Genomic DNA, 27,577 nt, shown 5'->3' with positions numbered 1-27,577 from the left:
ACCTGTTGGGCTTCTTATCACTGCCCAACCAATGTCCAGTTGGGAATTGTGTTTTGCACCCTATAATTACTTCATGCACTTCATTGAAAATGATTTTTCAAAATGGGAATTTTGAAGCTTTGGTAAGTAATTATGTAGCAGTTGCTGGACCAAAGTGGATTTCGTCTGGGCTGAGGCCATTTCTCTTGGGCAGGCTATGCGGAAACAGGAGAAGGTATTTTTCTTAAAATGTTTAGGGTTTGGGCATTCACCGCCATTTTATTTTCTTCTTCTTTTCATTTTTTTTTTCTAATTTGAAGCGGTGGACGCGAAAAAGGTTTCGAATATTGGAAAGGGGGAAATTTGTTGAATTCTTCTGATTAATTTTTTTCATTATTTATTTAAAATATTGCAACGGTTAATTGTTGAATTCTGTGTGTATTTATATTTATATATAAATTGTTTGTAAAGATTTGAAACGAGAGGGTATTTTAGTAAATTGAAGGAGATATTGGCGCAGGAGAGGAAGGGATAGAAAGAGTGTGGGAGTGTATTATCTTGTTGGTTTCTGTGTGTTGTGTGTGGGTAGATAGCGTGGCTATGGCTGTGACTATGTCTCTGTCTTTCGGGCTCTTGTCTTCCTCCGTTCTCCCTCCAGAGGCCCACGCTCTGAGCTTCACGAGGCCTTCGCGTTCTGCTTCTGCTTCTCCTTCTGGACTGCGCATGGTGCGAACCGTTACCTCTTGCACGGTCTCTCACTCCGAGCAAGGAACCCGCAAAATCCGTGGCATCATGAAACCCCGCACAGTCACCCCTGAAATGGCAGCTCTCGTCGGCGCTCTAGAGATTTCCAGAACCCAAGCCCTCAAACGCATTTGGGCTTATATCAAGGACAACAATCTTCAGGTCCCCAACTTCCCTCCTTTTCCAAATACCTAATCTATTCTATTCCGTTCTTCACTGTCAAAATTCTTCCTTATTGTTACTCTCTTCTTTTAGGGTTTGCTTTTTTTTTTTTTTTTTAACAAAAAGGGATTTTAACTTTTCATCTTTCCAAGTTTTACCTGTATGTTGTTTGGTTTGTTGCTGCGTTATTTAGATATATCATGTTATTCTGTTTCTATGTTGCATTCCAAGAATACATTAAGCAACACATAGTTTTAACTGAACTGTTGGTGTAATTCTGATAGGACCCTGCAGACAAGAGGACTATAATTTGTGATGAGAAGCTGAAGAAGATATTTGAAGGGAGAGATCGAGTTGGTATGCTGGACGTTGCTCGCTTGATTAGCCCTCATTTCCTTAAAACTGAAGTTTAGGTTTTTTGTATGAAGGTCGACCGTTGGTGTATTCAACAGTTATATTTCGGAGTATTTTGTCCTGCGACAAAGTAGCTTTTATTTTTATTTTTATTTTTTTGCACTTGAAATGCAGAACCAGCATTGCTGAAGAGTTCGTTTTGATTGGTGTAGTCTCTTCAGCGAGCGTTAGTTGTTAAGTATTAGGTTTCTATTTCACATCTTAAATGTTATATGCTTCTAAGTTCTGCCAATTATTCTGCTGTTCCTCTGTGCTTATTTAGAAGTGTTTACAGTTTGTACCACATTCACAGCGTTGAAAGATGGATGCATAGGAGAATTAATGAGATGATTAAATTGCTGTTACCTTTTGGTTTAAGGTAGGATCGTCGATAAGTTATGAACAGGGTGAGTGCTAATTCCAAGTTCTGAACTAGTGCAATTTCATTGTTGGCGGTGCACTGTAACCCATTCTGGTGCTTATTTTATTATGATAACGATGTTAATGAAGCAACAAACAGATAATGGTCAAAATGTGAGTTCGAGAATGGTGAACCTTCATACGCGTTTTAAATTGGAAGAGACTGAAAGGCATAATTTCATTTTGAATGGCTCCTCCTGTGTCTCTCAAACTGTTCTTTGTAAGGTCTTCAGATATTGCACAGATTTACAAGGATCAGTCACTCTCACTAATAAACATAGTTGCATCGGTGAACTTATTGTAAGAAAACTTAAGGGCATGACAAGTTAAAAAGCTTAGCCAAAGCGAAAACTTACACTGATACATTTCATAATATGACTGTTCTTTCTGATATTCAAAACGGAATCTAAACATGGTAGGCATACAGATTAATTCCACACATAGAGTAGATCTCCGATTATTCTGATTAATATTCTGAAGTTTGTATAAGAAGGTTTAAAGAGGTTGGTTACGGACTTGCAGTCTTGTTTGTTTTCCTTTATATTACCCAATGATGAAAGAGATGTTGCTAACTTGAAAGATTCTCTATTAATTATGGTAAACAAATATTTAATATTATAAAATAGTGGTTAAAAATGTGGAGAACATTTTTATTTTAATTTATTGTTTGAATTAAGGTTGGGAAATTAAGGTTTAATGTAGGAGGGGATGATGGGGTTGGGCCTGCTTGCATTACTAGGCGGGTAGATATGGTATGAGTGAATCCATTTTTGGATTTCACTCAAAATTGGTGAAGCTACGCGGGACACGTGTTGAGGAAAACTTCGGCATAAAATATCCCAGGCTCGCAGCTTCGCATGCCAGTTCCACACACACACACAGCGTCACAAGAAGCAAAGCTATGGAGAGGATGGGGATGGTAGAAAAGGTGGCTCTTCCTCTGCTCCTCCCAAACCCACCGCCACCGTCACAGTCACCGTCATCGTCGCCGTCGCCGCCTTCTTCCAAACCCAATTCTGTTGGAGTGATGACCCCTGGCCCCAGCCCTACCCCTACCCCTATTCCAACCTCAGCACCGCCAATGACCACCCTTATCCATGACCTGAATACCAGTTCTCGTTCCCGTCACCGCGTCGCTCTGGGGAAGTCCTTCGACCCCAACCGCGGCAAGCCATGGTCTCCTCACGGCCTTTCTTCTTCAGGTCAGCAAATTCTCCGCACCTTAATTCGTTCCGATTCCAATTCCCTTTCCACTCACTTAGATGATATTCTGCGTCCTCTTCTGGACCAACCAAACCCCGCTTCCGATATATTGGGGATAATCAAGGCCTTAGGCTTTAACAACAAATGCGACCTTGCCTTCGCCGTCTTCCAATGGGTTCGAACCACCAACCATTCCGTTCCGCTTTTCAACACTTCTGCAATCACCGTCATCTTCAAAATCCTCGGCAAAGCGGGGCGGGTCTCATCCGCCGCCTCCCTGCTCCTCGCTCTCCAAAACGACGGCGTTCACATTGACGTCTACGCCTACACCTGTTTGATAAACGCGTATTCCAGTAGTGGCAGGTACAGGGACGCCGTCAACCTCTTCAACAAGATGCAGCAAGACGGCTGCAACCCCACTCTCATCACCTACAACGTCGTTCTCAACGTCTACGGCAAAATGGGCATGCCTTGGTCTAACGTCACGGCCCTCGTTGACTCCATGAAGTCTCGCGGGATTTCCCCCGATCTCTACACTTACAATACGCTTATTAGTTGCTGTCGCCGCGGTTCTCTCTACGAAGAAGCTGTTCACCTCTTCGAGCAGATGAAGCTGGAGGGTTTCACCCCTGACAAGGTTACCTATAATGCCTTATTGGATGTTTTTGGCAAGTCCAGACGCCCCAAAGAGGCTATGCAGGTCCTCAGAGAGATGGAAGCCAATGCCTTTTCTCCCACCATTGTTACATACAATTCCCTCATATCTGCTTGTGCTAAAGGTGGTTTGTTGGAGGAGGCACTCCAGCTTAAAACCCAAATGCTGGACAAAGGGATTCAGCCTGACGTCTTTACCTACACCACCCTTTTGTCTGGATTTGAGAAGGCCGGAAAAGACGAGCTTGCCATCCAAGTTTTTGAAGAGATGAGATCCGTGGGATGCAAGCCTAATATTTGTACCTTCAATGCCCTTATTAAGATGCATGGCAACCGAGGAAAGTTTGCCGAAATGATGAAAGTATTTGAAGAGATCAAGGTGTGCAATTGCTCCCCTGATATTGTTACTTGGAACACCCTTCTGGCTGTGTTTGGACAAAATGGAATGCACTCCCAGGTGTCTGGCATATTTAAAGAAATGAAGAGAGCTGGGTTTGTGCCCGAGAGGGATACTTTCAACACTCTGATTAGTGCCTACAGCAGGTGTGGTTCCTTTGACCAGGCAATGGCCGTTTACAAGAGCATGCTCGAAGCTGGAGTTGTGCCTGATCTTTCTACCTACAATGCTGTTTTAGCAGCATTGGCCCGAGGAGGGCTCTGGGAACAATCTGAGAAAGTCCTTGCTGAAATGAAGGACGGACGGTGTAAACCTAATGAGATGTCATATTCTTCTTTGCTTCATGCTTATGCCAACGGTAAGGAGATTGAAAGGATGAATGCTTTTGCGGAGGAGATATACTCCGGCTCTATTGAAACACATCCCGTTCTTCTGAAGACCCTTGTTCTAGTAAACAGCAAGAGTGATCTCCTGATGGATACAGAACGTGCCTTCTTGGAATTAAGGAGAAGAGGAATTTCGCTTGACATTACTACTCTTAATGCAATGCTTTCTATATATGGGAGGAAGCAGATGGTGGCCAAAGCCAACGAGATTTTGAACTTCATGCATGACAGGGGATTTTCTCCGAGTTTGACTACATATAATAGTTTAATGTATATGTACAGCCGTTCTGAAAACTTTCAAAAATCAGAAGAAATCCTGAGGGAAGTTCTGGAGAAAGGTATGAAACCTGATAGAATTTCATACAATACTGTTATTTATGCATATTGCAGAAATGGTAGGATGAAGGAGGCTTCGCGACTATTTTCTGAAATGAAAGACTCTACACTGGTTCCTGATGTTGTAACTTACAACACATTTATTGCAACTTATGCCGGTGACTCAATGTTTGCTGAAGCTATTGATGTAGTTCGATACATGATCAAGCAGGGATGTAAACCAGACCAGAATACTTATAACTCCATTGTTGATTGGTATTGTAAGCTCGACCGTCGGGATGAAGCCAACAGTTTTGTTAAAGGCCTTCGTAATCTTGACCCACATGTTTCCAAGGAGGAGGAAAATAGGTTACTTGAGAGAATAGTAAAAATGTGGCCATGAGTTTTTTCATGACTCTGCTATACTGGAACTTAGAGTGGTTCTTGACCTCTTGTTTTAAGATGCCCTTAGTCCCTTCTTCCTCCTTGGTTGATATGTTATACAATATTGAGTATGAGTTGGGATTCACCGCGTGTAGATCTAAATGACGGTGATCCTTTAATGGGGTTTATCTGCAGGAAAAGGAAGCAGTGTGTCTCCGCATCGATGCTTGCAGGTGTGGTTGGTGTAGAAAGATGGAAATTTTAGGACTAGTAAGAGAAGGAGGAGTGGTAGGGTTTTGAATGTCAATACCATGTAGAATTAACTATATAGCAATGTCCATCGAGAAAAATAACTCGTGAAAGCAATGCTTTTGGTATATAGGTTCACTTTGTAAACATTATTTCGTGTTTGATTTGTAGTGGAGTGCGTTCTTGGCAAAAAAAAAAAAAAAAGAAGAAGAAAAGAGTATTATGTATTTTGTTTTGGGAGCTCTGTCATAGATCATTCCTACAGATACGATCGTTGTTTATCTGAAGGGCAAAACACACCGTTTAAAACTATAACTACATGTAATATTACGTTTTAAACTCTGGGTTTTGGCTTATATTTATGTTTTTCTCCCTCCGATTCCGGCAAGATTTGTGTAGCAGCAAGTGTGCGAATCCACCACCACTCTTTGCAACTGTGTTAATGGATTAAAGGAATGCCTAACTTTTTCTCCAAAGACAAGAAAAGAAAAATGAAGGTGTATTTAAAATCTGAACTGTTCCTCTGTCATTTGTCCTTTACCAAACTAAAATGTGAATAAGAACACCAAGGACCCATACTAGATTATGCTGCATGATATCATACTTTACCAGTAAAATGCAATAGCTTGTTACTTTACCAGATAACTTACTTGTGACATTTTAAGAAGTATAAAAAGTTAAGTTAAAAGTAACGAGAGGTTTCCTTTCATCCTCTTGTGAAAATAAATTTGGAAAAAGATTGTTTGATTTCAATAACTTAGGGTACGGAAACTAACCTAACTATACTAAACTAAAAACTGAACTTGCATCAATTAACTGTTATCTGAAGTGAAGTGTCCCTTCTATTTTTTCCTTTCTTTTTTACACTTAACTAACTATCACTTTTATTTTATCTATATAAAAACATTATCCTCTTTTACACTGAACTGTCACTTTTATTTTATCTATACAAAAATATTCTCCTCTAGCTTAAAGAAATTTCATGGTCTAATTCCTCTAACACCTCCATATTTTCGTATTGTACTCTCATAAATATAAAACTTCCCACTTTTCCTTTTTCAAATATATAATATATAAGTTAAATGATGTTTAGAATTGTATATTTAAAAAAAAATTATGTAATAAAAAATTTATATTTTTCTATTTTTAGATATATGATTAAAAAAATTTAAAATATTTTTTAAATTGTATAATCAAAAAGTAAAAGTAATTTCTGTATTATAGAATTCTATAATGCAATTTATTTTTTCTTTTTTTTGCTATGTCCTGCTTTCGATTTCAATCAATTAATTTACTAATTATTTTATTCTTTTAGATTTGCAGTCCTTCAACCAAATCACAAACAACTATGAGTTATTTCAATTATTAAATTATATAATTTAAAATTTATTTTTTACTTTTTAAAATGAATAATTTTAGATTATATCATCTTAAAGTAAAACATAACTTTTTGATTATGTGATCTAAATTTTTATTTTTAAATTACACAAATGTCAAAGTAATAATTTTTATATTTATGAAAGTGTGTACTTCATGATCATGAAAACAATATATTTTGAAAATTAAAAGACTCAATAAATTTTGAAACTGGCAGATTCTTTTCACTATAACTAAAGAAAATAAATATATAATTTGCATAAATGTTAGTAGTTATTATTTAAAAAAATGTTAAATAATAAAGTTTTCAATTTATTGAATTTATAGTTTAATAGTTTTTCTTTCTTTACTATTTTAGCTTTCTCTCTATTCCAACCTGTTTTAACAAAATCAATTTTTATATATTTATTATAAAAATAAATATTAATATTCAAATATTGCTCCTCTGTTCTCATTTAATATCATTTAATAGCAGTGAAGATAACTTATTTAAAATTAATTAAAAAATAGAAAAAAGTTAACAATTGTGTTTTGTTTTTCCATTCGAGTCCAGAGAAAGAAGAGTTATTATACTTCCTCTGTCTCTACATAATAGTTATTTTTTAAAGAAAAGTTTTTCCTTTTCATTTATTTATTTTAAAACTTTAAGATAATGTAATTTTTTTTCAATTATACTCTTATTTCCATTTTTATTATGAATGGAAAATTATTTAAAGAGAGAAAAATGAGAAGTTATAACAAATAACGTATTCAAAACTGTATTAAAAATAAAAATAAAATAGCTTCTTTGACTTTGGTGGAATAACGTCAAGCTACTCTTATTTAGAAACATAAACAAATATTTATCTGCATTAATGACCATTACAATTCTTTTATCACTATTCATTAATAAAAATAATAAATAGTCTTAATATTTAAAAGAAAAAAATATTGTAACTATAAGTACATAGAAAGAAGGGCTGAGTATGGGGCTTGTCCCATATGTGTTCTATATACATGTATCTTCAAATTTTTATATATTATTTTGGTTTAAAAATGTTTTTAGTGTTTGAGTTTTTACACCAACTTGGAATTTGTTCTTTTTCTAAAATTATAATACATTTTATCTTAATTTTTAAAAGATTTAATTAGTTGGATATACTCACTTTTATTTAGATGTGTCAGTTTGATATCCGCTATTAAAAAGGTGTCAATTGAGTCTAACTTTTGAAAAGATGTCTCAATTAGGTCATTTTCAGCAAAAAATTATTAACAATGTTAACGGTATTGATATTTAAAATGACTTACAAAATTAAGTATTGATATTTATATTAAAATTTAAAATTTAGTGGTAAAAGTTATGAATTAAGTTAACAAGTTTCGTAATTTTTGTTTGAAAGAGACTTGATTAAGACATTTTTTCAAAAGTGAAGCCTAGATTGACACATTTGTAAAAACGGGTATCAAACTGACACATCTTAACAAAAGTGGGTATCATCCGATTAATTATACCTTTTTAAAACAATAGACAAATATGTTAAAATTTATTTTATATGTATTATTATAACATTTGAGTTATTTATATTGTCCCATTCGATACCAGTTAAAAAACACATTTGATATATAAATAAAATTTAATATAATTGAATTAAAAATATTATATCCGCTTGAGAAACAAAATATATTAAAATTTGATACAATAACAAATCTTAATTTTACATTAAACTTCAAATACTACAAACATACTTGATCTTTTATTTTAGTATGGCTTAAATTTGTGTAAGATCCATCATCACTACATGGGAAAGAGTATACAGAAAAAATCTTACTGTTAATTAGTACTTGATTATTATACTAAGTATAACAGTCTTTTATTTACATGTTTTTAATGAATAACAAATATAAATATACGAGTAACTCATCTCTAAAAATGCATAGAAAGTGAATATTCAATTTGTGTATCTCACCCAGGTTATGCAGTCACACATAGGAAAAATGTCTGGTTTGGTTTTTCTATCTGTCTTATTTCTTCTTCTCCAGCTTCCTCTTTCATCGCTCTCAAACTCTGAAGGTATATATATATCTCTATTCATTCTTTCTTTCTTTTGGCAATTTTCTTTGGATATATAATCAAAACAAACATCACTTTCAGATTATACTTTTATCTGTAGGAGACGCTCTCTATGCTTTCAGAAAAGGTCTTTCTGATCCCAACCACATATTCGATAGTTGGGACCCCAGTGTTGCAGATCCTTGTACTTGGTTTCATATAACCTGCGACTCCAACAATCACGTGGTTCGCATGTAAGTTGCAGCATTCACCGTTTTCTTTTAGTTCTTTCACCATACTGATATAGGGTTTATGATTTCACTGTGTCTGTGGTTTGAATTTCAGAGACTTGTACAATTATAAAATAGCTGGAACTTTGAGCCCAGAACTTGGCCGGTTACCCTACCTTCAATACCTGTACGAAAATGTTTGGTTTATCTAATTCATTGGCACCACATAAACATAATCTGTGATTATAATAATGTGTTCATTGCAGGGAAATCAATCGGAACAAAATATCTGGGAACATTCCTCACGAACTCGGCAACTTAGGCAACCTTAGAAGTATGGATTTGTCTGATAACCAATTGAGAGGGAACATTCCAGCGTCATTTGGCAACTTGAAGTCACTTAAATTTCTGTAATGTTTACTTTGGATGCCCAAAAACTTAACCTTAGTTATCATCAAATCAAATGATGTCTGAATTGTGTTTTGTTTTGCCCTTCATTCTGCTTTCATGTATAGATGGCTACAGAACAACCAATTGACAGGATCAATCCCAAGAGAGGTCATCAATCTTCATCTCCAAGTCCTGTAAGATTCTCTATCCGTGCTTTTTTATTTTTTATTCAAAATCAAATTTACTTTTTTATTTTATCATTGATTTATCAACAAATTTGAAACCTCAATTTTGCAGTAACGTATCTGGTAATCACATCCATCGTGCAGATGCCAACATCCTCAATCAAACATTAAGGTATAGTAACCATTACAATTCTTAACGAACATCGTAAGCATGCCTAACGTAATAATTGATTGGGATGAATTTTATTAATACATTTGCAAGAAAAAAAATTATATGATTACTACACTAATTTAGTGTTTTGTAATGATAAATTTCTTCGTACTGTATATACATTTATCTTTCTTTGTTTTCAGTTTTGAGAATGAGAAAGCAGTCAAAGCTGAGAGGAACAGTCAGCAATAATTAGTAGCAGAAATGTATGATAGCACAAATTTAAACATGTCACATCATACTCAAATGTCTGATACATATACTAAATAAAAAAGTTGTTATTATTTATATAAAAACTCATACAGCAACATCTTTTGTGTTATCTTTTCATAACCTTATTTACTATTGTCAAATTTATTCTACAAATTGTCTGATTTAGGAATAACATTAAATAAAATATATTTAGGAATAATATCAATTACATTACTCTATAAGTACAACGTTTAAAGACTGAAACTTATATTCATTCATATACAATTGTGTAAAATGTTTTTTTTTCTTACCGTTCTTCTTTGTTGTCAATCAAAATTGTACTTATAACTCATGGAAGAGGTTGGCCAAATTTGAAGTTTATGCTGGTGTAAAATTCGTAATATATATATATATATATATATATATATATATATATATATATATATATATATATATATATATATATATATATGTATAAATACTTATATAAGATGATCATAAGAGATAAAACAAGATAAATTTTCTCTATAAACCTCAATCAACATTTTTACTTAATTAAAAAAAAACAAATTTGCATAAATTTATTGTTTTATTAAATTTCAGTAATATTTTTATATTAATAATTATTATAAAAAGAAAAAAAGTAGACTCAAATGTTCAAATATGCTGTGTTTCAATATTATTAATAATGAGGATTTACTATTAAATTTTATACATATTACTCTGGCACATTGTAAAGATATTTACAAATTTTATACATAAAAAGTGAATGTAAGTCATTATATTTTTTTTAAGAAAATAAAACAAATACAATAATGTAATGATAAACCAATTTGATTAAGTTAAAAATGTTTGTACCTTCATTCCAGGAAGAAAATAAATGTTTATTACTATATCTATCATTCTTAAACTAATAAGATAATCAACAACAATATCATAAATATGATGAATGATTTTATTTTGTTTTTAAATGTGTTCAATAAATCATCTCAAACTTATTTGAAACTTGACATTTATTTCACATTTAACTCTACGTTTCTCTAACATTCAACTACTTCCGAGTTCCTGCATAATTCTCATTGAATTTTTTTTTTTTCACGTTTTCTTTTACGCGGAAACAAGGAAAACATTTAATTCTTCTATTCTCCGTATAATTTTAAATAATATTATATCGTTTGACTGACCTTGATTTCTAATCTTGCCATAACGACTTTATATAAATTCATTCTTTATTGTTTTATCAAACTATTATGTTTAGATACGTGCCTTTATTTATTATGCATTTATTTCATTCATTTATTAAGCATTTATTTCTTTACAGGAACAACTATATGTGTAAATATTAATTTCCACCCTACCCATTATGTTAGGGAGCGGATTTAGTGATTCATTTTGGAGGAAAAAGTAAGGTAATTTTAGTTTATTTTTATCAGGTTTCTTTTATATATATTTTTTAAAATTAAAATGGTCATTCAAGTGAAGTAAAGTTATTTAACTTTTCCATCCAAAAATATGTTTATGAGCTGAATTAAGTTACAAAAACATTTTAATTTTTTTTAAATGTGAATTAAATTTGATTTATTTAATTTATAGATTAAATAAGTTTAAATTGGTTTGAATGAATTGATTCGTAATTTATTAATCATAATTTTTATTATTTTTTATCATATTTATTTATTAATTTTACCTATTTTAATTGATAATTTGATATTTTTAAATAGTTAAATGTTTAATAATATTTAAATAATTTAATTAATTTATTTGTCTAATTATATAAGATGACTCTTTAATTTTTAATTATTACTTTTATAAGAATGTTTGGTAAGATAATTGTAATGTTATAAATACTTGAGTTGAATTAATCTATTTTAATTTTACTATAATAAATATATAAAATAATAATGTAATAAATTAGAAGATTAACACATATTTAATTGAGTCAGCTTTTTGTATATATGACTACAAAAGCTCACAAAATAGTAAATCAGATTAACTTGTTATAATACAGAATTAAAATTGTAAAGAAAACTATTTTCACAATAAGTTGAAAAATAAAAAATTATAAATTTAATTTAATTAATACTCATCCTATTAAATTATTTAAATAAAATGTCTTATTCAAATAAGAAACTATACAATTTAAAAAAAAGTAGTAAAAGTTTAATTATTTGTGAATACATAATAATATTTTTTTTCTAGAAAAACATTAAGTTTATTTATACAATAAAACTCATGTGATTTATGTTTAATAAGTTAGTTTATCATATCAAAACTTATAAATTAAAAACTTATCAGTTAGTAACTATTTTATTAATTATAAATTAGCTTATCACTCAATAACTAATTTATTATTTTATTTTTTGAAGTAGACGTTGTTTTGTTTGATTGAATTAACTCATGAGTTAATTAAATAAACAAATGAGGAAAAATAGACTGGTAATAGCAATGTGAAGAATTACATTCCAATTATTATTTACATTCTTTATCAAACAAAATAAATAAAATTATCCTCTCTCACTATTAAACAAACTTTTAGTTTTTCTAATTTCTTGTTGCGTCTTTTGGATTATAAATTCAGTTAACAGTTAACAATTACTTGTTTAATTAATTCTCCAAAAAAAACGGACTTAAATGCTATTATGTAATTGTAAAATAAAAAGTTATTAATTGGTTTTGCACGAGAAAATTAAGAGCGGTAACGTTATTTCTCTTATTTAAAGTTGGTGTCTCTTGTTCTCCCTCCAATCTCTCTCTCTTCTCACACACAGGAATTGAAGATGTTTAGGTTGGAGTTCTTCTGTGTGTTATGTCTCTTTCTTCAATGTCCTCTCTCTTCCCTCTCAAACTCTCAAGGTACTTTCATTCTCTGCTCAAACCTTTTTTTTCTTTTGATAAACAAATACAAATGCATGCATTTCACCATAAAACTGGGTTTGATGTGAGGTTATTTGAAATTTGTAGGAGACGCTCTTTATGCTTTCAGCAGAAGGCTTTCTGATCCCAACAACATTCTGGAGAGCTGGGACCCTACTCTCGTCGATCCTTGTACCTGGCTTCATGTTACCTGCGACTCCAATCATAATGTTCTTCGCCTGTAGCATTCCTTTTCTTTCTAAACATTTTTTTTCTTTTTCTTCTTTCATCACTCCATTTCTAATCACTTCTTTCTATGTTCTTTTAATTTCAGAGACTTGGGCAGTTATAATTTCACTGGAACTTTGGGTCCAGAACTTGGCCAACTACCCTTCCTTCAATATCTGTATGTTTGCTCTTCCCCTCTCGAACTTCTTTAGTCCAAGAACATTAAACTGTCAACTGAAAACGAATCATGTTAAGATGATTGGGTATGAAAAAAATTATGTACTGATTTATTCCTATTCTTTTATCGTTTTCCAGAAAGACTCTGATTTGATTGTGAAACTTTTCATTTCAGGGAGCTCTATGGAAATAACTTAAGTGGCAAGATTCCTCAAGAACTTGGTAACTTAACAAACCTTGTTAGTATGGATTTGTCTAATAATAAATTGGAAGGAAGTATCCCAGACTCATTTGGCAACTTGAAGTCTCTTAAATTCTTGTAAGCACGTTTATGTTGGTTGACCACATTAAAAACTTAAACTATACACATTTTTCTTGAATCAAACAATTGTGGATTTAGCTTTATTTGTGTTGATATAGATGGCTGAACGACAATGAGTTGTCAGGATCAATCCCAAAAGAGATCACTCTTCTTAAAAATCTCGCAGTCTTGTAAGATTCCTTTTCTTTACTTTTTTTTTTCTTATGCTTTCTTTTGGCATCTTTCTGCTTTGTGTTGAGGATTTGAAATGGGAAATTCCGAAATCGATTTCTTTTTAATTTTTTGTTAAACTATCAACTAAACGTCGATTGTGTTGTGCAGTAATGTTTCTAATAATCACTTGTCAAACCCATCAGGAAATGGCATCGCTCATCTTTCTTGATTGGAAGGTATGGTAACTTCTGCGATTCTTCACAAAAATCAGATTACCGTATTTGATATGCATGGATATGAGAATAGTTAATTCAAATAAAGAAGGTTTTAAGAATAAAACTCGTTCATATATTTGCAAGAAAAACGCTGATTGGTACTAAATTAGCTTTGGTAAAAGATGCCAAAGAAAACTTGTTCTCCCTTAAAATAATTCATTCTCCTTCTTTCCTTATTTATCCATTCCAAACCACATTGCTTAAAAATGTCATTCAAAATAATCTTCATCCAGAGCTGGCATTACTGATAAAGTATCTTGTTTCTTAGAATAGCCATTCAATCTTGAATTCATAACTCGTGCTATATGGCCTAAAATCCTGTCATTTTCAATTTGCATCTGGGGAGTATTTCAGGTTTCTTGCTGTTGATAGATTAACTCTACATTTATCCCTTTTGTGTTTCAGTTTGGAGAATAACAAATTGAACGGGCCAGAGGTGAAGGGAGTGATTCCTTAGAAGAAGCCATTCTTACTTAGACAGCAAGCGGTATCGGAAACGTCTGCTTCTGCAAATGTAACGTGTCATACTTCAATGTCGAAATATATGATAAATAAAAGAGTTGTGCTATTTATGAATACTTCACATCTTGCTATACTTACATAAACAACAAGGCTCTAATAAGTTATTTCCATCCCCTCTGTTGAGATGTAATGTTCTTTTATTATCATGAATGGGATCCCTTCTTTAGAGTTAGGGTTAGGACTGATGACTCTTTGTATTCTGCCTATTTTTTCTTATATAAACAATGGTAAAACAATAACAGTGATATTTTTCACTGTTTCATTTTCTCTAAACCTCTTCAAGTTGGTATCAAGAGCCAGAACATCTTCACTGGTTCCTCTTCACTGTTTGTCACAGTGACTGTCGCCGACCGCCGTGCTGTCCGCCGTCGCCGCCGGCGTGTCTACTCCGGCGAAGTCAGGGTTAGGTGCGCCTCGAGAAGCACAACCCATCCCCGCAAGTCACGTTCCCGGAATCCTCCGCATGCTCGCCACGCGCCGCCACTCTCCGGCGGCCTTCAAGCGCGTGTTCACCACGCGCCGCCTTCCTGGCACCGGAATCGCACCGCGCCACTGTCGTTCGACTCGCCGGGGCCTCCTGGGTCTATTTGTGCTCTTGTTTCTCTGTTTTGGTGGCCATAGCTTGTACCTAGGGTTTCTTCTCAAAAGTTAAGTTTTTTTTTTAATGGCTTCTACGGCTGCCGGAATGGCTCCCTCTCTGTCAGCTACTCCTATTATTACTTCTGCAAAACTGAACTGGAAAAATTACTCCTCTTGGTCAGCTTCGGTGGAGTTGTGGTTTCTTGGTCAAGGCTATCATGATCATCTTGAAAAAGAGGTCTCTACTATTTCAGAGGAAGAGAAACCTAAGTGGCAGAAATTGGATTTTCAGTTGTGCTGTTTTATAGCAATCGGTTGAGCAAGGGGTCTTAGACATTTTGAGACCTTACAAGACATGCTTCTCTTTTTGGAAAAGGGCACAAGACATTTTTGCTAACGACATTCAACGCCTCTTTGATGCAACTCAAAGAGTAGCCTCACTCAAGCAAATCAATCATGATATGGTTTCTCATATAGGAAAGGCTAGGGCTACAGTAGAAGAATTGAAGAGTTTTTTTGTGGCTGATTCATTAGACGATATCAACAAAAAACTTGATAAGTTTTACATAGTCTTAATTTTGAGGAGCCTGCACTCGAGTTTTGATCATGTGTGTGATCAAGTTTTAGCTGGTGATCAAATTCCTTCAATGGACAACTTAGTTACTAGACTTCTTCGTGTACCTACCTTAGTCAAAGATGAAAGTTCGATTGATGTTTTTGAAACATCAGCAATGGTAGCACCACGAGGAAGAGGAGGAGGTCGGAGCAACCGTGGAGGACGTGGTGGTCGAAGTGGGCGTCCTCAATGCTCATATTGTAATAGAATGGGCCATACCCAAGACAAGTGTTATTCCTTACATGGTTTTCCTGATAAAGCTGCTTATGTGTCCAAGTCTGATCATTCAGAATCTAGATTTTATAATGAAGAGTATCAAGAATTTTTGAGGTACAAATTTGAGAAATCCAACAATCCTGGCCCATCCTCTTCAATGTCAACTGCATGCATTTCTCAATCTGTGGAAGGTCTTAGTCCATGGATTCTTGATTCAGGTGCCTCTGATCATGTCTCTGGTAACATTTCCTCATTTTCCTCCATTTCCTCTCCCAAAATTCCTCATTTTATTACTGTTGCAAGTGGATCCAAAGTGGCATCTCAAGGAATTGGCAAAGTTTCTTTATCTCCTTCACTAAATTTAAATTATGTTTTGTACATTCCTCATTGTCCTTACAATTTAATCTCCTTGAGTCAATTGACTCGTTCCTTAAATTGTTCTGTAACCTTTACTGCTAATTCCTTTGCTATACAGGAACATGGTATGGGTCGTCTGATTGGAGAAGGACATGAGTCACGGGGACTTTATTTCCTAAAACCAAGCTCCTCGGTATCTTGTTTTGCAACTTCATCCCCAAAACTTTTGCATGATCGTTTGGGTCACCCAAGTTTGTCCAAGTTGAAGCTGATGGTTCCAAGTCTAAAACACATTCAAGCCTTAGATTGTGAATTGTGTCAGTTAGGAAAACATGTTAGATCTTCCTTCCCTAGAAAGTCTGAGACACAATGTAATTTTGCTTTTTCTACTATTCATTCTGATGTTTGGGGACCAAGTCATGTCACTTCTTTTGGTTTTAACTATTTTGTAACGTTCATTGATGAATTCTCTCGTTGTACTTGGGTTTATCTAATGAAAGAAAGATCTGAACTTTTATCCATATTTGTGTCCTTCTTTAATGAAATTAAGAACCAATTTGGGAAGACAATTAAAATTCTCAGAAGTGATAATGCTAAGGAATATTTTTCTGCTGCGTTTTCCTCATTTTTATCTTCCCATGGAATTTTACATCAGTCCACATGTCCTCACACTCCACAACAAAATGGCATAGCCGAAAGAAAGAATAGACACCTTATCGAAACTACACGCTCTCTAATGTTGAATACTAATGTTCATGTTCATCATTGGGGAGATGTAGTCCTCACTGCTTGTTTTCTAATCAATAGGATGTCTTCTTCTTCTATTGAAAATAAAGTTCCTCACTCGATAATTTTTCCAAATGATCCTTTGTATCGTGTCTCTCCACGTGTGTTTGGATGTACTTGTTTTGTTCATAATGTCTCTCCAGGTCTTGATAAACTTTCTGCAAAGGCTATTAAGTGTGTCTTTTTGGGATATTCTCGCCTTCAGAAAGGGTATAAATGTTATTCTCCCTCAACCAAAAGGTATTATATGTCTGCTGATGTTACATTCTTTGAGGACACACCTTTTTTCTTGTCCTCCATGGAGGAGAGTTCATCTGTTCAACAGGTCCTTCCTTTACCATCCTGTGATCCCTTAGTTATTCCTGAAACTCAACCTCCCACTCAAAATGACAATAACATTGTTCAACCACCTCTTCTCACATATCAGCGTCGCACTCCAAGGACTCCTTCCTTGTCTGAAGACCCCTTGGACTCAAATCCTTCTCCACCAGATTCTCGAATCATGGATCCTTCATCCTCTTCGTCTTCTCTGGACTCCGATCATACTTGGCCTATTGCCCTTCGAAAAGGTATTCGCTCTACTCGTAATCCACATCCTATTTATAATTTTTTGAGTTATCATCGTTTTTCTCCTCCATATTTCTCTTTTGTTTCCTCCTTGTCTACCATTAAGGTTCCTAAGAATGTTGATGAGGCACTTGGTCATCCTGGATGGCGACAAGCCATGATTGATGAAATGCAGGCACTTAAACACAATGGGACTTGGGAACTTGTCTCTCTTCCTCCTGGTAAGAAGCCTGTGGGCTGTAGATGGGTCTATGCTATTAAGGTTGGTCCTACTGGTGTTGTAGATCGACTCAAAGCCCGTCTCGTAGCTAAGGGGTATACTCAGGTTTATGGCCTTGACTACTGTGATACTTTTTCTCCTGTGGCTAAAACCAGTTCTGTTCGTCTTTTCCTTGCTATGGCTGCCATTCACCAATGGCCTCTGGATCAATTGGACATTAAAAATGCCTTTCTTCATGGTGATCTAGAAGAGGAGATATACATGGAGCAACCTCCTGGGTTTGTTGCTCAGGGGGAGTCTGGGTTAGTTTGTAAGTTACATCGTTCTCTCTATGGCTTGAAGCAATCTCCTCGAGCTTGGTTTGGTAAATTTAGTCGTGTTGTGCAGAATTTTGGATTGAAACGTTGTGAAGCGGATCATTCAGTATTTTATGGTCATACTTCTCCTGACAAATGTGTTTATCTTATGGTTTATGTTGATGATATTGTTATCACAGGAAATGATATCACTAGAATTGCTCAATTGAAGAACCATTTGTTTAGCCACTTTCAGACCAAAGACCTGGGTCGTCTTAAATATTTCCTTGGCATTGAAGTGGCACAATCAAAAGAAGGTGTCATCATTGCATAGAGAAAATATGCTCTTGATATTTTGGAGGAAACAGGCCTGACAAATTGCAAGCCCATTGATAGCCCTATGGACTCAAATCAAAAGTTAACAAGAGATCAAGGTGAACTTTTCTCAGATCCAGAGAGATATAGAAGGTTGGTTGGAAAACTCATCTACCTTACTGTAACAAGACCTGATCTTTCTTATCCAGTGGGAGTTGTAAGTCAATTTATGCAAAATCCCCACATTGATCATTGGAATGCTGTGATTCGCATTCTCATATATGTGAAAGGGAACCCAGGACAAGGATTGTTGTATGAGAACAAGGAAAGTACTCAAGTTGTAGCATATTGTGATGCAGATTGGGCTGGTTGTCCAATTGATAGAAGATCTACCACAGGGTATTGTGTATTCCTTGGAGGGAACCTTGTTTCTTGGAAAAGTAAGAAACAAAGTGTTGTTGCTCGATCTAGTGCAGAGGCGGAATATCGATCTATGGCTCTAGCTACATGTGAACTAGTGTGGATTAAACAACTCCTTCAAGAGTTGAAATTTTGTGAAAATGAGCAGATGAAGTTATGTTGTGATAATCAAGCAGCCCTTCACATTGCCTCCAATCCGGTGTTTCATGAGAGAATAAAGCATATAGAAATTGATTGTCATTTTGTTAGAGAGAAATTACTATCCAAGGATCTTGTTACTGAGTTTGTCGGCTCTAATGAACAACTTGCAGACATTCTAACTAAATCTTTAAGAGGGCCTAGAATTCAATTTATATGTTCCAAGCTTGGAGCATATGATCTATATGCTCCAGCTTGAGGAGGAGTGTTGAAATGTAATGTTCTTTTATTATCATGTATGGGATCCCTTCTTTAGGGTTAGGGTTAGGACTGATGACTCTTTGTATTCTGCCTATTTTTTCTTATATAAACAATGGTAAAACAGTAACAGTGATAGTTTTTTTCACTGTTTCATTTTCTCTAAACCTCTCCAAGTCCCTCCATGTTAGCTTCAAACGGGAACAAAACATATTTGTCTAAACAAGACTGCCAAACGAAGCTCCTACCACGTGACAGTTCTAAAAGTGAATGGGTAAAATATAATTTTTTACATCCATTATTTTCGTTGTCTACAGTAAATAAAAGTCTAGCTGAGTAGCTCATACACTGCAGGCTACTGTTAAACTCTCCTTCTCCAACATCTGCTCCAAACGTGTATTCAAAGACGTTGCCTTGGATCTCCCATTCCTCACTAATCTTACAGAGTACTGAATACTTAGTACACAATGCTAAGCTAGAAATAAGCTTCCCAACACTGCTTCGACAGTCAAACCAAATATCGAGATGATTAAGGTACAAACTCAAGCTCTGAACGATGTGGTAATAAATAATTGAGACATTGGAAACAAGTTCTGGTAAAACTGAATCCTAATTAAATCCCTCAGTATAACTAAGTATTTTCAAAGGATGAAAATAGCTATATTTCTGTGTATAGTTGATGGCAATCCTAAATGTTAAATAAGATACAACACAAAGATTTCGTTATGCCAAGTTCAGCTATCCCCGATTTCTACCTCTGCTCTTTAACGTTCGTTTTTCACAGCTTATTGGAATTAATAAGCCCTGGCATAACAGAAAACCACGCTCCTGTTCTTGCTACCTCGGCAATGTCAAAGGCTGCGAGACACGTCATATGCTTAAGTTGCTGCCAAAAATCATGTGAAGAGAAGATCCTGCCATGTTGGTTTAGACTTTAGAATCACTTTGCACTAAACGCAACTCTTCTTCACCACTAGCAAATGGTGAGGCCACAAGAAGCTCAACACCCTTATTTTCTTGGTCGAGGTCAGTCAGTTCAGAAACAACTGAGTGACATTGCTGCCAGCCAGATGAATGCAAGCAAGGTGAGTCTTCTTCAAACAGAATCCAGTTCTTATTTTTGGCTTGAACTAAGATAGGGTACAGGATGAACCCCAGGAGAATTACAGCTCCACTCACTATGAAAGTTCTTGAAGAAGCCAAACACATTACAAGAATAAGCAATAAAGCAGGAGGCAAACATAGCATGGCCGCCCAAAATGTCGGTAACGGAACTCTGTAAGGTCTGTAAAGATTTGGCTTGTTCAACCTCAAAGTAATAAAAGCTGCAAACTCAAGAAGCATTCCAACGGCATATAAGAAATTGAGGAACTCTATTATTTCCTGAAAGCTCATCCACGACAGGAAGATAACTCCAGTGGCAGAGAACAAAATGCTAACCGTGGGCGTTCCATACTTAGACCTAGAAGGTAGATAGTACAACATCAATGTTATTTTTCCCAATTAATGTGAATGTTGAATGTTTTTGTCTTGCTTTCAATTGAGTGCACAATGGGGGTGAGGAAATTGGTGGGGAAGGTGTGAGAAGAAAAAAAAAATCTGACCTTGAAGCAAATACAGCTGGAAGCATTCCCATTTTGCTCATCCCTTGAAGTTGAAAAGCATCACTGCTCATTTCTGCTTCAAACAAGCCGAGGTTAGACATAGCAGCAGCCACTTGAATCCAGAGTTTGAGCCAAGAACCGCCAATGAACATCCCCACCTGTGCAAAATAACCATCTGCCCAGTCACTTGGCGAGGACTCCAAAGCACCTGTTCCCGCAAGGAGAGGGATCAAATATGAGGAGACCACCAAGACTAGTCCTCCAATAAGTGCTTTTGGGAACGTTTTACTTGGATTTTCAACCTCCCCCGCAAGGGTACTTGCCTTGTCCCAATAGTTTAAATTCCAGAACATACTATTGAAGTATCTTCGCCACTCCACCTTGCCAAAATCTACAGCAAGCCACCGCCTTGGTCTTATTAACGGAATGGAAAGAAGGGCCATTATAAGAAATGGGGAAAGTGAGAACAGGGCAAGCATAACAGCAGAAAAGCCAACAATGTGAAGGCCACGGTAATTCAAGTAAGTTAGTAAAAATGTGATCACTAAGAGAGCAGGGATTCGAGCAGTGAATTGGTCAAACAGAGGCAAGGACTGTTTGATGTAATCGAGGAACAAAACAGGGTAAAGAGCATTGTCCATGACACCGCTGAACCATTTCCAGAAGCCTTCCTGAAAGCCCCAGAAGGGTCCAAAGGCTGAGGAAATCCAGATAACATATCCACCGTTTTGAGGGAAGGTGGTGGCAAGTTCCGCCGTAACAAGAGCTTCTGGTATACTCCATATTAAAGGGAAAATGAAGAATCCGAGTAACGAGAAAAGAGGACCACCCCCTCCTCTCACCGAATCCTCTACTCCAAAAGGACCCCCTGATACTTCATAGAATATCAGAGCTATGAGAGGCAACAGGGTTAGCTTGGGATTGGATTTGGTGGCCTCTTCATCCATCACCAACATCAGAGATCCATGCCTGTTCACCTCTTCGCTCCCAAGCTTCATCCTCATCCCACGTTGACCCAATTTCTTTCCTTTTTTCTGTATTCTTTTCTTTTTTGTTCCAACTTACAACCACAATCTGTTACGTCACCTTCACTCACCACAATTAAGGAACCTATTTCATATCTTTCCAACTTGGACAACTACATTTAGTTATTATTTCTTACTCATGATATTTTTTTTATTTTAATTTTCTTTTTATGTAATTTCTTTTATTTGAAATTAATCAATCTAATTAACATTTTAGTCCGCAAAATATATTATAAATATTCAGTTTTATACGATTATACTTGTAGTAAATAAATATTTGTAAATATACAAATCATATTCTAATTAAAGTTTACACCTTAATACATAAATTTAATTTATCAATCATATTCGGTTTGTAATAAATAATTTAAATTATAATATTATTTTTAAGGTCGTGATTAAAAGTGATGTCAAATTTTTATATATAAATTGAGTTTATATTTACCTATCTTGATTATTGTTTTTTTAAATACTCATTAGTGATATTAAAGTTAAAAGTTCATCTTGTTGACCGATTAAGATGAGTTTTTGTATCAAAAGTTTTAGTGATAGAAGATCAATCAAGTTTTTTCTATTATAATGAATGACAATACAAATAAGGATCTATTATTAATGATAATACAAGTAAGGTCTATTTGATGGGTATTTATTATCCATGAGTAGTGCATAACAAGTACTTTAATATCTATTTATAAATAAATGAAGGACGAATATTATATTATTTGTATTTGTAGATATTAGCTACTAACAAAAAAAATAAAAATAAAAATAAAATATAATTTATATATCTTTCAATTTTATTTAATTTTAATTTAAAATATTTATAAAAAATATATATATTTTTAAATCCATATGTATTTTTTAAATGGATATTCAATGTAAACGAACAGATTTATTTGTTACAAATTGGGTTAGGAGAATCTGTTATCCTAAATTTTAACAATAATTAACTACTCTTAATTTGCAAAGATAAACATGTGATTATGAAGCCTCCAATGCCATCTTCGTTATTTTTTCATCAAAGCCATAAATCCCAATTAACTCATTAAAAATGGAAGACCTTTTTACTTTCTAGCTCAAAAGAAAACTCTAACCATAATTTAATTTGCACTACACTCCATTTATTTAACACCTAGTTTATGTATGTTTTATAAAAAAATTAATTAACTTAAAACGTCCTTTATGATGATTTGTTTCTTTATTTAATACATATATATATATATATATATATATATATAATTTTTTAAAACAAAAATTTTTATTTTCATCTCAAACTTCTAATTAGTAATACCTTCATGTTAGTTCTTTCTATTTTTTTTTTCAGAATCATTGTTTTTCTTCAAAATTTAATGAAACTTAAAAATAATTTTAATTTATATTTTCAAATATAAACTAAATTAAAAAAAATAAAATAAGTGGATGACAAACTCAATTATGTTTAGTTTGCATATTTAGCAAAAGTGTTTTTTCCTGTAATTGAATTTATTCGCATTGATTAAAATAAACTAATTCTTTAATAACTAATGTACTCATTTGAAAGTTTCAAACTTTAGTTCTTATGCAACAATTTCAAACTTTACATGTGGAATTTACATTTTTTTTGCCTAAGTTGTGTACCAAGTATTTTCATATTCAATTTGGTTGATGGTCTATATTATGCAGATCAAACTTCCAGTTCATCTACGAGTGGGCTTATGTTCAAGACCTCCACAACGTGTCTGTGTCCAAGAGGTTTTGGAGAGGGAAGTTCGCTTGTCATACTGGAACAAAGTTAAGCAGGTAATTTATCAAAGCTAGAACCACACTAAATTTTACTTCTGTTGCAAATTGTCCTATGATGAGACAATTAGATTGCATTGCCACTCATGATCTTTTCATGGTTATGATTGGATTAGATATTTTTGTTCCTCTGTTTTTGTTATGTAGAGGAATAGATGCTTTTTTAAATAGAATGCTTTTTTATTTTCCAGTTTCCTTGTGAGGTAACTCACTCCAGGATCATATTTCAGGTGAATTGTTGTAGAATCTTCTTAGAGAATTTGAACATAGAAAAGAGAGTGAAAATTGAATAAGAACAGAATGTTTTTATTTACTGCTTTCACACATTGAATCTTGTGTACAAGAGGGATTAATAGACACAAATGTCTAAGAAGCTGTACAGAGACAAAATATACAATGAAAGAAACATAGCTTTTAATTTTAAGACCATACTCTTCCATAGATTTAGATTTCAGTCTAACAACACACATTGTAATGCACAATTCTTGCTAGAGACTTAGTTTGAAGTCCAAAGTATGCATGAATCTTGTCCCAAACTTCATAGAAATGACTGGCTCCAAGCACATGAGAAAGAACAGACTTCGAAAGTGTAGATTGAAGTCAAACTGGTAACATCTGATCTTGGACCTTCCGAGTTTCATATTCAGGATTAATAATGACTAGTGGTGCGGCAAATGAACAATCAAACAAGAGAAATACCAGAGATTCAATTTTTGGAAAACTTGCACTGACAACATGCACATATCCATATTGTCATTTTTTGTTTACCATAAAAAAATGAATAATGCATTACATGTTTATTACCTTAGATGTTAAAAAAGAAACGAAGACTTATTTTTAAGCAGAATGATCAAATTGTTTGCAATGACTAAATTGGGCATAATTTAATCACCGGTAACAATTTGGTCATATTGCTTAAAAAATCATTGTTTTTTTAAACATCCGATGTAATGAATAAATTATATATAATTCTTGTTTATTTCTTATGGTCAACAAAAAAATGAGAATAGCTTTTGAAAACAAGAGTATAGTTAAACACTACAGAACTTTTTTTTCAAGTTCCTCGAACTGAATTTTTTTTATAGTATGAGCAAATGTTTACTTGATTTTTTGGTGATTTACCTTCGTTCAATTTTACAATTCCGAACTCGTGAACAAAAATAATGACATTGTTGAAGAACCTTTTGAGATTTGTCATCTTCTTGAAGTCTAAGATTTGAAAACTCAAATGATCTATCTTTTAAGAATGATATGTACAATCACATCATTTAGTTAATTGTATCTTTGGTTTTTAAAGCAAGCAATGGTGCTAGTCGACAATTTTTTTCCAAACTGGTTTTGGATAAAAGTATCTTGTTTCATTTATTTATTTTCATTTGAAAAAAAAAAACATATTTCTAAGATTTCTTTGACTAAGCTTTTGAGTGTAGTGGTAGTACACTAGTGCTGACTTTGATCGCTGATTATTTTTTCCATTTTAACCCAAAACCCATGTTTCATGACATGTATGATATTAAATGAAGTGGAGGTCTTGGAGGAACAAATCAGATATGGTTCTTCTCAAAGATATTGTGCCTGCAGCTCATAACAACATAGAGAGTAAGTTTATAGTTTTGGAGAAAGGCAGCACTGCACTAGAAGGGAAGAATAGGATATGCTTGACTCTTGTAGCTGATGAGACAGCTGCAGTTCATCTTCAGCTTTGGGGAGATGAATGCAATGCTTTTGATTCAGGCGATATAATTCATTTGAGGAAAGGAATATTTTCCTACCAGCATGGTAATCTTATACTGAGGGCAGGCAAGAGAGGAAAGCTGGAGAAGAGTGGAGAGTTTGTGATGTCCTATGTTGAGATACCAAACATGAGTGAGATTCATTGGATCCCTCACGCAACTAATTCTAAATATTATATCCAGGACTATGTAATATCTCCCCACTCACGCATCTTCCCTCCAATTCCATAGAGGGATGTGCTCTTTTATACTTCCACAATTTTTTTCAGATTAAGATTTTCAACATATTTTAGATAAAAAGAAATTTAGCTTTTATTTAAGTACTTCTGTTTATTATGGTTGGAGGATTATATACAGTAGTCTTGAATGATATAGTAATTTTTGAAGACACTAATCGTCGTTTATGACCACTTGAGATCTTGATATATGTTATTCCTCTCGCCACAAGAATTATGTATTTCAAGTATGTACCTACCAAGCACAGTCGACTAGATAGTAATTAATAGTAATTAATTTGATGTTATCTGTGAAAGTATATAGTTATCAGAATAATTTTTCAAATAAAGAAAAATTATAGTACTCGAAAAATAATCCATCAAAAATTAGTCCACAGTTCAAAAAAAAAATCCTAAAAGTTGTATTAATATTTGAGCTAAAATGATAGTTTTTAAATTTAGAGACTGGATGAAACAAATGAAATTTTAACTTTTTCTTTTTTACTTCTGGTTTTAAAAATCAAAATTTTCAACAACTAGTATTCAAAATTTGGTGCAAATTTACCCACATTGTTTTGCTTCACTAATTTTTGTTAACTAGGTAAATTTTCCCACCATGATGTTCCTTACTTACATGTAAAATTCTTAAGTCTTTACAATAAACTATAGAATGAAATAATGAATTCAGAATATATTTGAAACTGGTGAGTTTAAATGGTGCCCCGATTAATAATTGTTACAGTAGATCAATACACTATAATAAACTCTCCGGTGAAACTGTTATACAAAGGAAATAAACCAAATTATAATAATAATAAATAAAAAATACATTGGTGAGCTATATCCGACTATTAAGTGACCTTGCATTTAAGTGTGCCTCTTTGTACACAGATTAATATAACTACTCTAAATTCAAGCTGCTTGTTCTGAAAGCATTAAAGTAAAAGCTAAACTAAGATTACATCACTACATTCCTGGTTATCGTAAATTTTGGTTGATGATATTTACTGGAAGAAAATTGAAATACTTTTAGAGAGAAATTCAAAGTTGTAATACTCGGTTTGTAATAAATAATTTCAATTGTAATGTTGGTTGGTGTCAATTTTTTATATATGAATTGAGTTTAATAATTTTCTTTTGAAAAACTCATTGATGATATCAAATTTAAAATTTTTTCTTAGTGATCGATTAAGATGAATTCTTGTATCAAATGTTTTTTTAATGAGAAGTAAGTCAAGCATGTCTTATTACAGTAAGTGACAATACAAATAAGGATTTACTTATGATAAAGTTGAAGGAGACTTTTATTTTGAAGAGTGATGTAATAAAATATCATAGACAAAAACTCATAAATTTTTTATATTTCGGAGTTGAGAGTGATGTAAGTCGGATTAATAAGTTCTTGGTGTCATACACCCATCAAACCCTCTTTTGACAAATCAATTAAAAAGGATTACAAGAAAACAAACTTGGTCAAACGCTACTCTTGTTTATCATCGTGTACTGAATCAGGATGCATTCATCGATTCAGTTTTTACCAATAACTAACTACTCTTTGATTTGTGAGAGATAAACATGTGAGGAGATTGTAAAGCCTCTAATGCAATCTTTGTTCAATTTTCATCAAATTCAAAAAATCCCAATTAACTCATTAAAAATGGGAGATTTTATTTACTTTCAATCTCAAAAGACAAAACTTTAACCATAATTTAATTTGGACTACAACCCATTTATCATTACTTAACACCTAATTTATGTTTTATAAAATTATTAATTAACTTAAAACTTCCTTTATGATTATTTGTTTCTTCATTTAATATATATATATATATATATATATATATATATATATATATATATATATATATATATATATATATATATATATATATATATATATTTAAATTTTTACAACAAAAATTATCATTTTTATCTCAAACTTCTAATTCCTAATACCTTCATGTTAGTTCTTTCCATTTTTTTAAAGAATCATTGTTTCCTTCAAAATTTAAGTAGTTTAAAG

At 33.5% G+C, this 27,577-nt stretch overlaps 6 protein-coding genes and 2 pseudogenes across 8 annotated transcripts; 7 read left to right on the top strand and 1 right to left on the bottom strand.

Moving 5' to 3' along the window:
* Positions 1–498: 498 nt before the first annotated feature.
* On the top strand, positions 499–1,534 carry LOC114171958 (SWIB/MDM2 domain superfamily protein). Its single transcript, XM_028056721.2, has 2 exons — positions 499–885; positions 1,170–1,534. The coding sequence occupies exons 1-2, from the start codon at positions 580–582 to the stop codon at positions 1,296–1,298; spliced, it is 435 nt and encodes a 144-aa protein (XP_027912522.2). The 5' UTR covers positions 499–579; the 3' UTR covers positions 1,299–1,534.
* Positions 1,535–2,462: 928 nt separating this feature from the next.
* LOC114172870 (uncharacterized) lies at positions 2,463–5,663 on the top strand. Its single transcript, XM_028057086.2, has one exon. The coding sequence runs from the start codon at positions 2,600–2,602 to the stop codon at positions 5,054–5,056; it is 2,457 nt and encodes an 818-aa protein (XP_027912887.2). The 5' UTR covers positions 2,463–2,599; the 3' UTR covers positions 5,057–5,663.
* A 2,927-nt stretch (positions 5,664–8,590) lies between these two features.
* Positions 8,591–10,008, top strand: LOC146888544 (uncharacterized). Its single transcript, XM_085669088.1, has 7 exons — positions 8,591–8,713; positions 8,814–8,946; positions 9,038–9,109; positions 9,189–9,332; positions 9,438–9,506; positions 9,610–9,669; positions 9,852–10,008. The coding sequence occupies exons 1-7, from the start codon at positions 8,617–8,619 to the stop codon at positions 9,898–9,900; spliced, it is 624 nt and encodes a 207-aa protein (XP_085525214.1). The 5' UTR covers positions 8,591–8,616; the 3' UTR covers positions 9,901–10,008.
* A 2,617-nt stretch (positions 10,009–12,625) lies between these two features.
* LOC146888541 (somatic embryogenesis receptor kinase 4-like) lies at positions 12,626–19,708 on the top strand. Of its 3 annotated transcripts, XR_014986561.1 has the most exons (8): positions 12,626–12,753; positions 12,862–12,994; positions 13,088–13,159; positions 13,334–13,477; positions 13,579–13,650; positions 13,837–13,869; positions 14,314–14,422; positions 19,553–19,708. XR_014986561.1 is itself a non-coding variant. In XM_085669089.1 (7 exons), the coding sequence occupies exons 1-7, from the start codon at positions 12,678–12,680 to the stop codon at positions 14,363–14,365; spliced, it is 582 nt and encodes a 193-aa protein (XP_085525215.1). In that variant the 5' UTR covers positions 12,626–12,677; the 3' UTR covers positions 14,366–14,697. The 3 variants fall into 3 exon arrangements, 2 of the variants coding, with proteins under 2 accessions (XP_085525215.1, XP_085525216.1); XM_085669089.1 differs by lacking the exon at positions 19,553–19,708 and having other exon boundaries at positions 14,314–14,697; XM_085669090.1 differs by lacking the exon at positions 19,553–19,708 and having other exon boundaries at positions 13,802–13,869; positions 14,314–14,697.
* On the top strand, positions 15,128–16,719 carry LOC146888543 (uncharacterized; annotated as a pseudogene).
* On the top strand, positions 17,738–19,365 carry LOC146888542 (secreted RxLR effector protein 161 pseudogene; annotated as a pseudogene).
* Positions 19,709–19,748: 40 nt separating the features above from the next.
* On the bottom strand, positions 19,749–21,914 carry PUT5 (Amino acid permease family protein). Its single transcript, XM_028057126.2, has 2 exons — positions 20,803–21,914; positions 19,749–20,660 (listed from the first exon to the last, which is right to left on the bottom strand). The coding sequence occupies exons 1-2, from the start codon at positions 21,804–21,806 to the stop codon at positions 20,126–20,128; spliced, it is 1,539 nt and encodes a 512-aa protein (XP_027912927.1). The 5' UTR covers positions 21,807–21,914; the 3' UTR covers positions 19,749–20,125.
* Positions 21,915–23,434: 1,520 nt separating this feature from the next.
* LOC114172886 (uncharacterized) lies at positions 23,435–25,749 on the top strand. The gene is made up of 2 exons (XM_085669065.1): positions 23,435–23,606; positions 25,130–25,749. The coding sequence occupies exons 1-2, from the start codon at positions 23,472–23,474 to the stop codon at positions 25,568–25,570; spliced, it is 576 nt and encodes a 191-aa protein (XP_085525191.1). The 5' UTR covers positions 23,435–23,471; the 3' UTR covers positions 25,571–25,749.
* The last annotated feature ends 1,828 nt before the right edge of the window (positions 25,750–27,577 follow it).

This window comes from Vigna unguiculata, chromosome 2, assembly GCF_037176805.1.
Source record: "Vigna unguiculata cultivar grain cowpea cultivar isolate G323 ecotype 2 chromosome 2, ASM3717680v1, whole genome shotgun sequence".
NCBI lineage: Eukaryota > Viridiplantae > Streptophyta > Magnoliopsida > Fabales > Fabaceae > Vigna > Vigna unguiculata.
This window is presented reverse-complemented; position numbering and strand designations above follow the sequence as displayed.